Consider the following 16,974-nt stretch of genomic DNA (forward strand, 5'->3'; position numbering starts at 1 on the left):
AAGGTTTTTAACCCAATATTAAATTACTTCTGTTTTTTTAATTTTTTCAATTTTTTTGCCAAAGTTAAAAAGAAAAGAAAGAAAACTCACACACCAAAAATCTGAATTAATCCAACTCACTAAAAATCTGAATTAATCCAACTAACACCGCATTTTATTTCAACTATCACCAAATTACTATTAAACAATTATTACTTACTAGGGAATATTTGGACCCCTTTGTCTTGGCCTGGACTATTCGAAAACTACAAATGCAACAAGTTGTTCATTTATATATATAAAAGCAGCTATGCGGATGTGTTACGGCATCCTTTCGATTAAACAATAAAAAATCAAGTGAACAATGAATTTTTGGCATTTTCAACGTGCTTGATCTTTGCAAAAGCATTGTCTTCCCACTCTACTCGTTATATAATGAAGTGATCTTCTTTGCAAAAATATACACTTGTGGCCTGAATCAAATCTAATCTGATATCCATTGAGCCAAGATGGTAGCTACCAACAATACAAATTACGACAGACAAAGTGAGCTGAAGGCCTTTGATGACACAAAGGAAGGTGTGAAAGGCCTTGTTGATGCTAGGATAACTGAGGTTCCTAGAATTTTTCATCAACCACCAGATCAGTACATCATCAACAGCAACTTTGATTCAGAAGCTACGCAGTTTAGCATTCCACTCATTGACCTTGAAGGCCTTGAGTTTGATAGTCCAACGAAACGAAACGAGATTGTTGCGAAAGTTGGAGAGGCATCAGAGACTTGGGGCTTCTTTCAAATTTCTAACCATGGAATACCAGTTGGTGTTCTAGAGGAGATGAAGGATAGTGTACGTGGGTTTTTTGAGCAAGACACTCATGTGAAGAAACAGTTTTACAATCGTGATCCGCTCAAACCTGTGGGCTACAATAGCAACTTTGATCTATACCGAGCACCGGCGACTAATTGGAGGGATACTTTTAGGTGCTACATGGCTCCTAATCCTGCTAAGCCTGAAGACATGCCAGAAGTATTCAGGTATGTGACAAGGAAATTTATAATTCTCTGCTATAATTGGAAAATTTATGTTGATATCAATTATTTGATTTAAATTCCATCCCTGAATTTGATGAGTTAATTAGATGATATGGTATACTTTGTCCAGCTTAATTTTAAGTTTAATGTACATTTATCTTGCTTCGGAATTGGATACAGACCACCCATCTGAGGTTTATATGGATGGGTTGAAAGCATCACCAAACTAGTTGGTCTTTTTGATTAAGTTTGGTATTAAAGCAGGCCTAATTCCTTGTCTGCTATCGCCAGTGACAAGTCTATTGCGTGTCTGGGAGAGGGGTAAAATGTCCCAAACAAGAATCACATATTGAATAAGAATGAGTTTTGATGTGAGCTTTATACATGAGTAAGTAGGAAAAAACTCAGCCTCCAACAGGCTAGTTTTGTTGGGTTAAGTGGCAAAGACTCAGCCTCCAACAGTAGGCCATTTTCCTTTTCTAAACATAAAACAAAAGCCATTCAGCTTACCGTTTTGGTTAAATGCCTCTCACTAGAATGTTTAATTGAATTATGTATATATGACAACTTCATGTGCTTTGCTGTTTTTCATCTTTTGTAGAGACATACTTATTGAGTACTCCAAGCAAGTAATGAAATTGGGGAAGTTGTTGTTCGAGTTGCTGTCCGAGGCTCTTGGGCTAAAGCCAAGTTACTTGAATGACATAGATTGTAGTTTAGGGCTTTTGCTTGGAGGGCATTACTATCCCTCATGTCCACAGCCAGAGTTAACTATGGGGGCAAGCAAGCATGCTGACAATGATTTCCTCACAGTCCTTCTGCAAGATCATATTGGTGGTCTCCAAGTTCTTCATCAGAACAAGTGGATTGATGTGCCCCCAATGCCTGGGGCTCTAGTGGTTAACATAGGAGATCTTCTACAGGCAAGTACAACTTTTCTTCTTCTTCATCTCTTATTAGTATTGTATTAGAACATGACTCATATTCTTCCATCTCGTTTCCTAGTTTGGTTTTATTTTTAATAAATAAATAAATAAAATTATGGTTGAGTTCTTTTGGGTTTGCAGGTTTTATCAAATGATAGATTCAAGAGTGCAGAGCACAGGGTATTGGCAAACCGTGTAGGTCCAAGAGTATCAGTTCCATGCTTCTTTACCACAGGTATGCTACCATTGGAAAGACTCTATGGACCCATCAAAGAGTTATTGTCAGAAGACAACCCTCCAAAGTACAGGGAGACAACTATAAGGGAATATACTGCCCACTTCAATGACAAGGGCCTTGATGGCACCTCTGCTTTGACTCATTTTAAGCTTTGAACTTGGAGATAGAGGAGCAGTGCAGCCCTGAACAAAATATTTAGCAGACACCATTTGTTTACTGTAGCTGCTCCAATTTCTTTTTTAAAATTTCATAAACTGTCTCTGTTGTGGTTTGCTAATAGCCTTCATGCACTTGTAAAATCATGCTTGCCAGCAAAAGCAGGTTTTTAAGAGTTAAATGCCTGATGCAGGATATATGTCAAAGTTATAAAGTAAGATATTTATCTGTTACTGTGGTTTGATAGAATCCTGCAAATCATGTTTGTGAACATATTAGATGGAATCCTGTTTCAAAAGCAGAAATTTTCAACTATGATGATATATTGAAAAGTCTTGAAGTTAATAAAATTTTATAATCAATATCACATGTCGGTACGCAAACTCTAAATATGGTTAACCCAAAATGAATATATTAATGTCACAATTTATTAAAATTACTTTTGTTCTATTTCAACTTTCAACAGATTACTTTTAAAAAAATTTTACTTACTAGAATATGTTAACATATATAGACCATTATCTTATATATTTATTCAATCATTAGTGTAATAAGGCTTATAGAAATGCAGAGAGATTGAGTAGAAGAAAGAGGAGAGAATTTCAGAGAGAGAGAATGGAGAAGAAGCTAGCTAAAAAATTGTATTAGCTCAGCTCTAAAATGTCATGCATATATTGTGCTATGACAAAACCGTTAGGAATGGAATATTCCTCATTACATCATTCAATCCTAGCCTCTCATTTAACTACCCTATGAGATAGAGACAAGTGGCACAAGACTATTACATTTTCTGCTGCATACTTGGACTGTGATCCAAAGCTGCCTATTAAAACAAAGAATAGAAACTTCTTTTTGTTCTAATTACATTTCAGCAATCACACTTACAAACCAACATATCCGGACCCTTTTGTCTTGCTCTGCACTCTTCAAAACCAGCAAGTTCAACGAGGAGTTCATTTTTATAAGATTAGCTTGGAGGATGTGTTACGACATGCTTTAGTTTAAACCAGAAAATACACAAAAGTCAAAGAATGAATATATTTTTGGCATTTTCAACTTTGCTCTATGATCTTTATAATAAAGTGATCTTCTTTGCAAAAATATGCACTTCTGGTCTGAATCAAATCCAATCTGATATCCATTAGACCAAAATGGTAGCTAACAACACAAATGAGGTTCAAACTTCAAACAAATTATGACAGACACAGTGAGCTAAAAGCTTTTGACGACACCAAGGAAGGTGTTAAAGGCCTTGTTGATGCTGGTATAACTGAGGTTCCTAGGATTTTTCATCAACCACCAGATGAGCACTTCATTGACAGCACTTCTGATTCAGAAGCCACCCAAACCCAATTTAGCATTCCACTCATAGACCTTGAAGGCCTTGCTCTTGATAGTCTGACGAAACGAAAGGAGATCGTTGCAAAAGTTGGAGAGGCATCAGAGACTTGGGGCTTTTTCCAAATTGCCAATCATGGAATTCCTATTGGTGTTCTGGAGGAGATAAAGGATGGGGTGCGTGGTTTTTTTGAGCAAGACACTGAGGTGAAGAAAGAGCTTTACACTCGTGATTACTTCATACCTGTGATCTATAATAGCAACTCTGATCTATATAAAGCACCAGCGACTAACTGGAGGGATACTTTTATCTGTTACATGGCTCCTTACGCAAAGAAGCCAGAAGACTTGCCTGAAGTATGCAGGTATATGTCACAACGAAACTTACATATAATTCTCTGCTACAATTTGTAGTTTATTTGATGATATTAATTAGCTTGACAGCTTCATATGTGGTTAAACTTTGTAGAGACATTCTTATTGAGTACTCCAAGCAAATAATGAGGTTGGGGAAGTTGTTGTTCGAGTTGTTGTCGGAGGCTCTTGGGCTGACACCAAGTCACTTGAATGACATAGATTGTAGTGAGGGCCTTGTGCTTCTGTGCAATTACTATCCTGCTTGTCCACAGCCAGAATTAACTTTGGGCACAAGCAAACATGCTGACAGTTACTTCCTCACAGTCCTTCTGCAAGATCATATTGGTGGCCTCCAAGTTCTTCACAAGAACAAGTGGATTGATGTGCCCCCAGTGCCTGGGGCTTTAGTGGTTAACGTTGGAGATCTTTTACAGGCAAGTAGAACAATTATTTTCTTCATCTTAACAAAGTTGAAACTACAGTAGCTATAGTAACAATTATTATAAATCACAAAAATCATTTGTTACTTTTGGCTATTTCATCATCTAGTGATTAAAATTGAAGAAATTTTTTGGTGGTGCATATAGTATTATTGTCGTAGAATATGTGTCGAATGCTTCGATTTAGTTTCCTACCTTGGGTTTTTTTTTAAGATGATGAACTCATTTCGGGTTGCAGCTTATATCAAATGAAAGATTCAAGAGTGTAGAGCACAGGGTACTGGCAAACCGTGTAGGTCCAAGAGTATCTGTTGCGAGCTTCTTCACCACAGGAATGTTACCGTTGAAAAAACTCTATGGACCCATCAAGGAGCTAGTATCAGGGGACAATCCTCCAAAGTACAGGGAGAAAAACTGTGAAGGACTTTAATGCCCACGTCAATATCAAAGGCCTTGATGGAACCTCTGCCTTGAATCATTTCAAGCTCTGAACTTGGACACAGAGGAGGAGCACAATGAACAAATGATCTCTACTAAATAACTTGCATGCATGATACTGTAAGGTTATTGTTTGTACATGCATGACTTAACTATAATCTGTTGCGGAATAAGATGGCTTCTCAGATTTTTATGATATTCTCTTGTAAAATCTTGTTTGTCTACAAAAGCAGAGTTTCAACTATAACCAGATTTAATGCAACGCAAGCCAATAATCTTAGAAAACCTGCAAGTTAACTGAGTTGTTCATTTTTCAGATGAAGATACTGTTAGACCAAGGTCTGACGTGGATAAAGCTACTGGGTTTTTGAATTTGAATGATAGTTCTTTATCCTCTGGTTCGTTTGAATGAGGAGTTTTGTATTGTATAGAAATAGAACTCTATCACTTAATAGCTGAAATCCTGTTTTGTAGGAACAGCTTTCTGTTTTTCAAACCTTGCTCTGATACCATGAAAGACTTTGAAATAGCATGAAAAGCTTACCGACCAATATGGCTGCAGCTGTGTATTTATATTGATTGTATTGATAAGTACAGGTTTGAGTATTTTGGATATTTGGGAGGAAGGAAGAAAGCACAGAAACGAATGAAGAAGAGAACGTTGCCCTGAAAGAAAAAACTGGAGATTACCATTCATTTAATTCCACTATTCATGTATATTCGTATGAGAAGAGAGAGGTGTGAAGCTTCTCTAACTGCTTTACAGGGATTAAATCCTAGCCTTTGATCCTATCACCCTATGAGATGATTACACTTGTCTTAATCTGACAATTATATCCTAGGCCACTTGGACTATGATCCAACGGCTCTCATTACAACCAGAAATTAAAACATATAAAATAAAATTCAAAACTTTGACTTTAGCTCCAAGGATTTCAGCTGAAGGGTTACACATCAACACTCTCTACTGTCTTAGAATGCTAAATATGACAAGTAAAGACTGATTATACCACTAAGCCAAAACTATGAAAGCCAAGTGAGTCTGTGGCTTCATCCTTACAAAATAAAGTAGAATGAATACAACCAAAAATAAGACAAGTTTCTGTCCAAAATGTTTCAAGACCTATTTGACAGAAACTTATCTACACCATTACAACGAGGACATTAACATAATTTTAACAAAAGCATTATCCTTTGATATCAGCTGCCTTGGGACCACTTCTTATCCGTAGAGTTGGATCCATCCTCTTATCAACTTAAAGGCTACGCACTCTTCTGCTTTTTCTCTATATTCTGGTTGATCCTCAACCACCTTTTATAATCCTAAACCAAATTAAGAAAATGTTTGCAGAAGACGATCATGAACTCGAGGCTAACAGTGACCGCATGAGTGAGTTAAAAGCATTTGATGCGACCAAAGCTGGCGTTAAGGGACTGCTCTATACAGATCTCACAAAAATTCCAAGTATTTGTTGGGAAAGATTGCGAAAAATCAAAGAGTCAATAAATATATATGGCACTTTCAGGATCTGACTTCTCTCAGCCTTGTGTAAATAAAATAGGTAAAAAATAATAATCTATCTTACACTAAGAAAAATAATGGGAATACAATAATAAACTCACCAAACACCGGTGGTTAAACTCTCTCCTGATTTTTCTCTCAAGAGAATTTTCTCTCTCACACAAGTAAGGTTTTCATATCTCTCAAAACTGTCTAAGTTTTGGTTTTCTGAGGGATGATTTGAACTGAAAGAAGGCAGCTGCTTTTATAGCCAACGTTCCTAACAAATTAGTGACCTTGCATGAGAGAGAGTTTTTCTCATTTTCTCTTTCATTCTTTTTCTTCAAATTTTCCCGTCCTTTATTTTATTTTATTTTAATATTTATTATCCTTCTTTTTCTCTCCTCCACTAACGAGGGAAACCCATCAGTATTTTCTACTCTTCATCACGACCAAGCTTCGACGCAAAGAAGCTGCAAAGTGATGATGTCCAGTTCAGTGTTCCAATCATTGATCTCAGAGGCATCCAAAACGACGCAGTTTCTGTTAGAGTTTTGAACAGATTTTGGAGAAGAAAAGAAAAACAATATGCAAGAGAAAAACCGAGAGCACAGCTAAAACAATTCTTCTGTATTTTTGTATTGTATTCTCTGCTTTTTTTTCGGGCAAGCTCAGTGTGAGCTATGTAACTGTTAGAAGCACAGCTGGATTCTCTTACATCATTAGAGAATCACAGCCTTACATTCAAAACTGATATCTAAGATCATTACACGTGGCTATAGCCACTTACCATTTAACTGACGCCTAACACTTGCCTATCTTAGTGACTAAGTGAATACACAAACTCAGATTAAAGGCCTAACATCATTTATATCAGCTCACACACTTATATTTCAACACTCCCCTTTAAGTTGTGAGCTGATTTCACACCAAGCTTCTCTCGTAGATTCTTTCAGGTGGTGAATCATGGAGTTCCTGTTGATATTTTGGATCAGATGATCGATGGCATACGCGGATTCCATGAGCAGGACAGTGAGGTTAAAAAAGAGTTCTATTCGCGCTTTAGTGGCGTACCAAACAACTCATAAGAGTCCAGCACAATGCAGTGATTAATTTGGCAAAATTATTTTTTCAATAATCAAATTGGATTTTTCTGTAGAATTCAATGACTAAAAAGGTTTTTAACCCAATATTAAATTACTTCTGTTTTTTTTTTCTTTTTTGTCAAAGTTAAAAATGAAAGAAGAAAAACTCACACACCAAAGATCTGGATTAATCCAACTAACACCGCATTTTATTTCAACTATCACCAAATTACTATTAAACAATTATTACTTACTAGGGAATATTTGGACCCTTTTGTCTTGGCCTGGACTATTCGAAAACTACAAATGCAACAAGTTGTTCATTTATGTATACATAAAAGCAGCTATGCGGATGTGTTACGGCATCCTTTCGATTAAACAACAAAATATGGGTATGACTATTTTTTATTGCCAATAATCCACTCAACCAATGAATTTTTCGACGAATTATAAATGCAATTTTAAAATTTCTTTTAAAAAATAAAAAATCAAGTGAACAATGAATTTTTGGCATTTTCAACGTGCTTGATCTTTGCAAAAGCATTGTCTTCCCACTCTACTCGTTATATAATGAAGTGATCTTCTTTGCAAAAATATACACTTGTGGCCTGAATCAAATCTAATCTGATATCCATTGAGCCAAGATGGTAGCTACCAACAATACAAATTACGACAGACAAAGTGAGCTGAAGGCCTTTGATGACACAAAGGAAGGTGTGAAAGGCCTTGTTGATGCTGGGATAACTGAGGTTCCTAGAATTTTTCATCAACCACCAGATCAGTACATCATCAACAGCAACTTTGATTCAGAAGCTACGCAGTTTAGCATTCCACTCATTGACCTTGAAGGCCTTGAGTTTGATAGTCCAACGAAACGAAACGAGATTGTTGCGAAAGTTGGAGAGGCATCAGAGACTTGGGGCTTCTTTCAAATTTCTAACCATGGAATACCAGTTGGTGTTCTAGAGGAGATGAAGGATAGTGTACGTGGGTTTTTTGAGCAAGACACTCATGTGAAGAAACAGTTTTACAATCGTGATCCGCTCAAACCTGTGGGCTACAATAGCAACTTTGATCTATACCGAGCACCGGCGACTAGTTGGAGGGATACTTTTAGGTGCTACATGGCTCCTAATCCTGCCAAGCCTGAAGAAATGCCAGAAGTATTCAGGTATGTGACAAGGAAACTTATAATTCTCTGCTATAATTGGAAAATTTATGATGATATCAATTATTTGATTTAAATTCCATCCCTGAATTTGATGAGTTAATTAGATGATATGGTATACATTTTCCAGCTTAATTTTAAGTTTAATGTACATTTATCTTGCTTCGGAATTGGATACAAACCACCCATCTGAGGTTTATATGGATGGGTTGAAAGCATCGCCAAACTAGTTGGTCTTTTTGATTAAGTTTGGTATTAAAGCAGTCCTAATTCCTTGTCTGCTATCGCCAGTGACAAGTCTATTGCGTGTCTGGGAGAGGGGTAAAATGTCCCAAACAAGAATCCCATATTGAATAAGAATGAGTTTGATGTGAGCTTTATACGTGAGTAAGTAGGAAAAAACTAAGCCTCCAACAGTATGCCATTTGCCTCCATCAGGCTAGTTTTGTTGGGTTAAGTGGCAAAAACTCAGCCTCCAACAGTAGGCCATTTTCCTTTTCTAAACATAAAACAAAAGCCATTCAGCTTACCGTTTTGGTTAAATGCCTCTCACTAGAATGTTTAATTGAGTTATGTATATATGACAACTTCATGTGCTTTGCTGTTTTTCATCTTTTGTAGAGACATACTTATTGAGTACTCCAAGCAAGTAATGAAATTGGGGAAGTTGTTGTTCGAGTTGCTGTCCGAGGCTCTTGGGCTAAAGCCAAGTTACTTGAATGACATAGATTGTAGTTTAGGGCTTTTGCTTGGAGGGCATTACTATCCCTCATGTCCACAGCCAGAGTTAACTATGGGGGCAAGAAAGCATGCTGACAATGTCTTCCTCACAGTCCTTCTGCAAGATCATATTGGTGGTCTCCAAGTTCTTAATCAGAACAAGTGGATTGATGTGCCCCCAATGCCTGGGGCTCTAGTGGTTAACATAGGAGATCTTCTACAGGTAAGTACAACTTTTCTTCTTCTTCATCTCTTACTAGTATTGTATTAGAACATGACTCATATTCTTCCATCTGGTTTCCTAGTTTGGTTTTATTTTTAATAAATAAATAAATAAAATTATGGTTGAGTTCTTTTGGGTTTGCAGGTTTTATCAAATGATAGATTCAAGAGTGTAGAGCACAGGGTATTGGCAAACCGTGTAGGTCCAAGAGTATCAGTTCCATGCTTCTTTACCACAGGTATGCTACCATTGGAAAGAGACTATGGACCCATCAAAGAGTTATTATCAGAAGACAACCCTCCAAAGTACAGGGAGGCGACTGCAAGGGAATATACTGCCCACTTCAATGACAAGGGCCTTGATGGCACCTCTGCCTTGACTTATTTTAAGCTTTGAACTTGGAGATAGAGGAGCAGTGCAGCCCTGAACAAAATATTTAGCAGACACCATTTGTTTACTGTAGCTGCTCCAATTTCTTTTTTAAAATTTCATAAACTGTCTCTGTTGTGGTTTGCTAATAGCCTTCATGCACTTGTAAAATCATGCTTGCCAGCAAAAGCAGGTTTTTAAGAGTTATATGCCTGATGCAGGATATATGTTAAAGTTATAAAGTAAGATATTTATCTGTTACTGTGGTTTGATAGAGTCCTGCAAATCATGTTTGTGAACATATTAGATGGAATCCTGTTTCAAAAGCAGAATTTTTCAACTATGATGATATATTGAAAAGTCTTGAAGTTAATAAAATTTTATAATCAATATCGCATGTCGGTACGCAAACTCTAAATATAGTTAACCCAAAATGAATATATTAATGTCATAATTTATTAAAATTACTTTTGTTCTATTTCAACTTCCAACAGATTACTTTTAAACAAATTTTACTCACTAGAATATCCGGACCCTTTTGTCTTGCTCTGCACTCTTCAAAACCAGCAAGTTCAACGAGGAGTTCATTTTTATAAGATTAGCTTGGAGGATGTGTTACGACATGCTTTAGTTTAAACCAGAAAATACACAAAAGTCAATATATTTTTGGCATTTTCAACTTTGCTCTATGATCTTTATAATAAAGTGATCTTCTTTGCAAAAATATGCACTTCTGGTCTGAATCAAATCTAATCTGATATCCATTAGACCAGAATGGTAGCTACCAACACAAATGAGGTTCAAACAAATTATGACAGACAAAGTGAGCTAAAAGCTTTTGATGACACCAAGGATGGTGTTAAAGGCCTTGTTGATGCTGGTATAACTGAGGTTCCTAGGATTTTTCATCAACCACCCGATGAGCACTTCATTGACAACACTTCTGATTCAGAAGCCACCCAAACTCAATTTAGCATTCCAGTCATAGACCTTGAAGGCCTTGCGCTTGATAGTCCGACGAAACGAAAGGAGATCGTTGCAAAAGTTGGAGAGGCATCAGAGACTTGGGGCTTTTTCCAAATTGCCAATCATGGAATTCCTATTGGTGTTCTGGAGGAGATAAAGGATGGGGTGCGTGGTTTTTTTGAGCAAGACACTGAGGTGAAGAAAGAGCTTTACACTCGTGATTACTTCCGACCTGTGATCTATAATAGCAACTTTGATCTATATAAAGCACCAGCGACTAACTGGAGGGATACTTTTATCTGTTACATGGCTCCTTACGCAAAGAAGCCAGAAGACTTGCCTGAAGTATGCAGGTATATGTCACAACGAAACTTACATATAATTCTCTGCTAGAATTTGTAAGTTTATTTGATGATATTAATTAGCTTGACAGCTTCATAAGTGTTTAAACTTTGTAGAGACATTCTTATTGAGTACTCCAAGCAAATAATGAGGTTGGGGAAGTTGTTGTTCGAGTTGTTGTCGGAGGCTCTTGGGCTGACACCAAGTCACTTGAATGACATAGATTGTAGTGAGGGCCTTGTGCTTCTGTGCAATTACTATCCTGCTTGTCCACAGCCAGAATTAACTTTGGGCACAAGCAAACATGCTGACAGTTACTTCCTCACAGTCCTTCTGCAAGATCATATTGGTGGCCTCCAAGTTCTTCACAAGAACAAGTGGATTGATGTGCCCCCAGTGCCTGGGGCTTTAGTGGTTAACGTTGGAGATCTTTTACAGGCAAGTAGAACAATTATTTTCTTCATCTTAACAAAGTTGAAACTACAGTAGCTATAGTAACAATTATTATAAATCACAAAAATCATTTGTTACTTTTGGCTATTTCATCATCTAGTGATTAAAATTGAAGAAATTTTTTGGTGGTGCATATAGTATTATTGTCGTAGAATATGTGTCGAATGCTTCGATTTAGTTTCCTACCTTGGGTTTTTTTTTAAGATGATGAACTCATTTCGGGTTGCAGCTTATATCAAATGAAAGATTCAAGAGTGTAGAGCACAGGGTACTGGCAAACCGTGTAGGTCCAAGAGTATCTGTTGCGAGCTTCTTCACCACAGGAATGTTACCGTTGAAAAAACTCTATGGACCCATCAAGGAGCTAGTATCAGGGGACAATCCTCCAAAGTACAGGGAGAAAAACTGTGAAGGACTTTAATGCCCACGTCAATATCAAAGGCCTTGATGGAACCTCTGCCTTGAATCATTTCAAGCTCTGAACTTGGACACAGAGGAGGAGCACAATGAACAAATGATCTCTACTAAATAACTTGCATGCATGATACTGTAAGGTTATTGTTTGTACATGCATGACTTAACTATAATCTGTTGCGGAATAAGATGGCTTCTCAGATTTTTATGATATTCTCTTGTAAAATCTTGTTTGTCTACAAAAGCAGAGTTTCAACTATAACCAGATTTAATGCAACGCAAGCCAATCTTAGAAAACCTGCAAGTTCACTGAGTTGTTCATTTTTTAGATGAAGCTACAAGTTTACCAATCTGGAAAAAATTTAAAGCTAGACTAGTGATGGAGATTGGGCCACATCTCTATGACCCAATATTGTTTAACTATTTCCTTTCTTTTCACTGCTTATCTTGGGTGTCTTCTTCCATCTCTTTGTTTACAACTCTCTTGTTTTTTTTTTTTTTTTTTACCAGCTATCTGCCTGTCTCTGTTTTTTCTGTTTCTAGTGGGAGAAGGAAAAAAAGAGACACCCATGATCAATTCAATCTACACTTTCCGAATTAATGCAACTTTAAAAAAAAAAAAGAAAAAAAAAAGAGAGCACACACGCAAGATAAAAGAGAGCAGATAAACAAGGAAGAAAACTTGTTCTCTCTAGCTTCTTGAGCACACTTTCTCCTTAGAATGCTAAATATGACAAGTAAAGACTGATTATACCACTAAGCCAAAACTAGGAAAGCCAAGCCAAGCCGAGTATGTGGCTTCATCCTTACAAAATAAAGTAGAATTAATACAACCAAAAATAAGACAAGTTTCTGCTAACCATGGTAGTAGAGACAGAGGAAGAAAAGAGTTTACTGGAAGTTTCTAAGAGTAGATGAGAAAACTGAATGATATTTCTTACTTAATCGTTGTACTGTACAGTATATATATATATACATTTACTTAGTCTCTTTGCTTAATGAGTAAGTAACTGTGCTAACAGCTGACAGCTAAGCAAATCAACCTCCTAACAATTCTAACAGCTCTAACCAATTCTAACCATTGGGTAAACACCCCCCCTCAATCTCAGTTAGGGTGCCTAAACTGAGATTGGTACAATGCTTAACAAATACTGGACTATGCCCCTTAGTAAGAATATCTGCAACCTGATCATTAGTAGGAATGTATTGAACTAAGAAGTCCTTGCGTTGTACACGTTCTCGAACAAAATGGAAGTCGACATCCAAATGTTTGATACGAGAATGGAACACAGGATTAGAACTGAGAGCTAACGCAGACATGTTATCACAAAACAACAGTGGAGGTTCTGAGAGAAAGACATGAAGATCTGCAAGTATCTGACGAATCCAAGCTACTTCTGCTGAGGCATTTGCAAGAGCACGGTATTCAGCTTCAGTGGAGCTACGGGAGACAGACCCTTGCTTCTTAGACTGCCATGAAATTGGATTGGAACCCAAGAAACAACAAAACCTGTGGTTGATCGTCGAGTGGTAATGTCCCCAGCCCAATCTACATCACTATATGCAGACAAAGAAACTGGAACAGAAGAAGAGTAAGTAAGACCATAGTGCAAAGTCCCTTGAATGTAGCGCAAAATCCTTTTAACCAACTGAAAATGAACCTCTGTGGGATTGTTCATAAATTGGCAAACAGTATTAACAGAATAGGCAAGGTCTGGTCTTGTAAAAGTTAGGTACTGAAGAGCACCCCTATACTGCGGTATATTGATGGTTCCTTTAAAGGTTCACCATCTGTAGGAAGAACCTGTGTGTGAGGTTTAGAGGGAGTTGGGCAGGACCGACATGATTCCATCCCAGCCTTGACTAAAAGGTCTTTGGCATACTTCTGTTGACTGATAAACAGATCACCATTCGACTTATATGAAATCTGTAAGCCAAGAAAGAAGGTAAGGGGAACCCAGTCCTTGAGATCAAAAACTGAACCAAGATCTGTAATAACCTCTTGAATAACGTGAGAGTTTGAACCTGTGAGAATAATATCATCGACATAGAGCAATAATACAACAATAGCTGAATCTGAAATCTTCACAAACAGACTTGGATCACTATGTGACATTTTGAAACCAAGGGAAGGTAAGTAGCCTGTGAACTTGGCATTCCAGGCCCTTGGAGCTTGTTTCAAACTGTATAAAGACTTCTGTAATTTACACACATATTTAGGATGAGAAGAGTCTTCAAACCCCTGTGGTTGTTTCATGTAAACCTCTTCGTCAAGATCGCCATGGAGAAAGGCGTTCTTGACATCGAGCTGACGCAAAGACCAGCCATTAATAGAAGCCACACTGAGAATAAGACGAACTGTGGTATGACGTACCACTGGACTGAAAGTTTCATCGTAGTCAAAGCCAGCCTCTTGACTAAACCCCTGTGTCCAAAATGTTTCAAGACCTATTTGACAGAAACTTATCTACACCATTACAACGAGGACATTAACATAATTTTAACAAAAGCATTATCCTTTGATATCAGCTGCCTTGGGACCACTTCTTATCCTTAGAGTTGGATCCATCCTCTTATCAACTTAAAGGCTACGCACTCTTCTGCTTTTTCTCTATATTCTGGTTGATCCTCAACCACCTTTTATGATCCTAAACCAAATTAAGAAAATGTTTGCAGAAGACGATCATGAACTCGAGGCTAACAGTGACCGCATGAGTGAGTTAAAAGCATTTGATGCCACAAAAGCTGGCGTTAAGGGACTGCTCTATACAGATCTCACAAAAATCCCAAGTATTTTCTACTCTTCATCACGACCAAGCTTCGACGAAAAGAAGCTGCAAAGTGATGATGTCCAGTTCAGTGTTCCAATCATTGATCTCAGAGGCATCCAAAACGATGCAGTTTCACGTGCCCGTGTCGTAGAGAAAGTTCGACATGCAAGTGAGAAATGGGGTTTCTTTCAGGTGGTGAATCATGGAGTTCCTGTTGATATTTTGGATCAGATGATCGATGGCATACGCGGATTCCATGAGCAGGACAGTGAGGTTAAAAAAGAGTTCTATTCGCGCTTTAGTGGCGTATCAAACAACTCATAAGAGTCCAGCCCAATCCAATAATCTAAGTCCAATCCTAATTAATCCAGTCAGGTCCACCAAACAAGGCCTATATGTTAGTTAATCCCATTCCCACTCCCCATCAGCTCCACCCCTAGGATGTGGCAAGTACTAATACCATTACAATCTTCTGAAAGCTCAAAAATAAAAAATAAGGTTAATTGTTTTCTTAGTCATTAAATTTAGACTCGATTTGTATTTGAGTACTTCAATTTCCAAAATAGTTCCCGTGGTCCTTTAACTTTAGTTTCGTTAAGATAAATGGTTTTGCCGTCAATTTTGTTAATTTTTCTGTTAAGTACTAGGGGTAAAATGGTATTTTTGTACCAAAATTGATTAAAATATGAAAAAAAAAGTAAAAAATTAAAATTAAACTCTCTCTCTCCCCCTCTATCCCGATTTCTACTCCCCACAAACTTTATTTATTTATTTATTTAGTTTTTTATTTGATTTTCTTTTATTGTTATTTTAAAGATATAAATTTTTATTTATTTTTTTGGTTTTTATATAAAAATACCATTTTGCCCCTGTATTTAACAGAAAAAGTTAACAAAATTTACGGCAGGACCATTTGTCCAAACAAAACTAAAGTTAAAGGACCACGGGAACCATTTTTAAAATTGAGGTACTCAAATGCAAATCGGGTCAAAATTCAAGGACTAATAAAACGATTAACCCCTAAAAAATATATGATTTGCAGTTTGAAATATAAGTCATAATGACCTTTTATTTTAACTAAGCATTTCATTTTAAATTGATATAACAATAACGTTATGCAACCAACAACAGATGTGAGTTAGGTCAATTGGTTAAGGTAGTGTGCACATTCTCTTGCACCTGAATTTGATCTCTCTCCATGTACATTAGAGTAATTTAGAATATATCATCTTTATAAATAAATAAATAAAAAAAAAAAGAAGTTATGCAACTAATATGATTAAAAGTTAATTGCTATTTTCTCTACCTAATAAAAAGAATCTGTGGGCAGGCTGCACGCACAATAGAACGGTCCAAGAGACTAACGATAGACCAAACGAATACATGGGAAATAATTTTCGTGGAACTTATTTGAAAGAGAAAATTCATCTCTGACAATAACTTATGGTCAGTTTTTCTTATAGTCCAATATCTAAGGTTGTGCATTTAATTTGAAGGAAAAGTCATAAAGTTTGAGTAGTGGCACTGGCATGTAGTGGCAAATTGGCTGCAGGCACCTTCTAATTGAATGGTCAAAGTTCCTGGTCATCACTAGCTGAAATTCCAATTGCCGCATGTTATAAGTGAATAATTTTATAAGATTGTTTGAAAATAAATTACAGGAGAAAAGATTTCTTGGTGGCAGGTATTGATATTTGGTTGCTGGTTTTGTTTGGTCGACCACAATAATTCTTCGAATACGTGTATCGAAGAGTATCGTATTCTATTAATGTTCGATGATATATATTCAACATGGGAACAAGGGTATCAACATGGGAACCCTACTCTTTCTGCTGATCTCTTCCTTATTGAATTGATGCTACTAGGGCAGATTGTGGTCTGGTCAATTGCATTTTTGGTCTCAAGTAAAAATAAAAAATAAAAAATTTGCAGAAGTCTGCTCTTTCATTTTGTCCTCAATCAGAAAAGGTTTTATTTGGACAGGGCTATTTTTTTTATTTATGCTTGGAGTGTTTAAGGGGTCACTACTACAAAAAAGCAAAAAGACGACGGTAAAT

The 16,974-nt window shown here is 36.9% G+C and overlaps 3 protein-coding genes and 2 pseudogenes across 3 annotated transcripts; all 5 read left to right on the top strand.

The window, feature by feature from the left end:
* Positions 327-2,655, top strand: LOC18793440 (1-aminocyclopropane-1-carboxylate oxidase homolog 1). The gene is made up of 3 exons (XM_007223307.2): positions 327-1,015; positions 1,614-1,935; positions 2,080-2,655. The coding sequence occupies exons 1-3, from the start codon at positions 489-491 to the stop codon at positions 2,329-2,331; spliced, it is 1,101 nt and encodes a 366-aa protein (XP_007223369.1). The 5' UTR covers positions 327-488; the 3' UTR covers positions 2,332-2,655.
* On the top strand, positions 3,447-5,161 carry LOC18789811 (annotated as a pseudogene).
* LOC109950647 (1-aminocyclopropane-1-carboxylate oxidase homolog 1-like) lies at positions 7,991-10,269 on the top strand. Its single transcript, XM_020570344.1, has 3 exons — positions 7,991-8,662; positions 9,281-9,602; positions 9,747-10,269. Exons 1-3 carry the CDS (start codon positions 8,136-8,138, stop codon positions 9,996-9,998), a joined length of 1,101 nt encoding a protein of 366 aa, XP_020425933.1. The 5' UTR covers positions 7,991-8,135; the 3' UTR covers positions 9,999-10,269.
* LOC18788265 lies at positions 10,694-12,567 on the top strand (annotated as a pseudogene).
* On the top strand, positions 14,813-15,241 carry LOC18793020 (1-aminocyclopropane-1-carboxylate oxidase homolog 1). Its single transcript, XM_007221809.2, has one exon. It carries the CDS (start codon positions 14,813-14,815, stop codon positions 15,239-15,241), a length of 429 nt encoding a protein of 142 aa, XP_007221871.2.

Source organism: Prunus persica, chromosome G1 (genome assembly GCF_000346465.2).
Source record: "Prunus persica cultivar Lovell chromosome G1, Prunus_persica_NCBIv2, whole genome shotgun sequence".
NCBI classification, from domain to species: Eukaryota; Viridiplantae; Streptophyta; class Magnoliopsida; order Rosales; family Rosaceae; genus Prunus; species Prunus persica.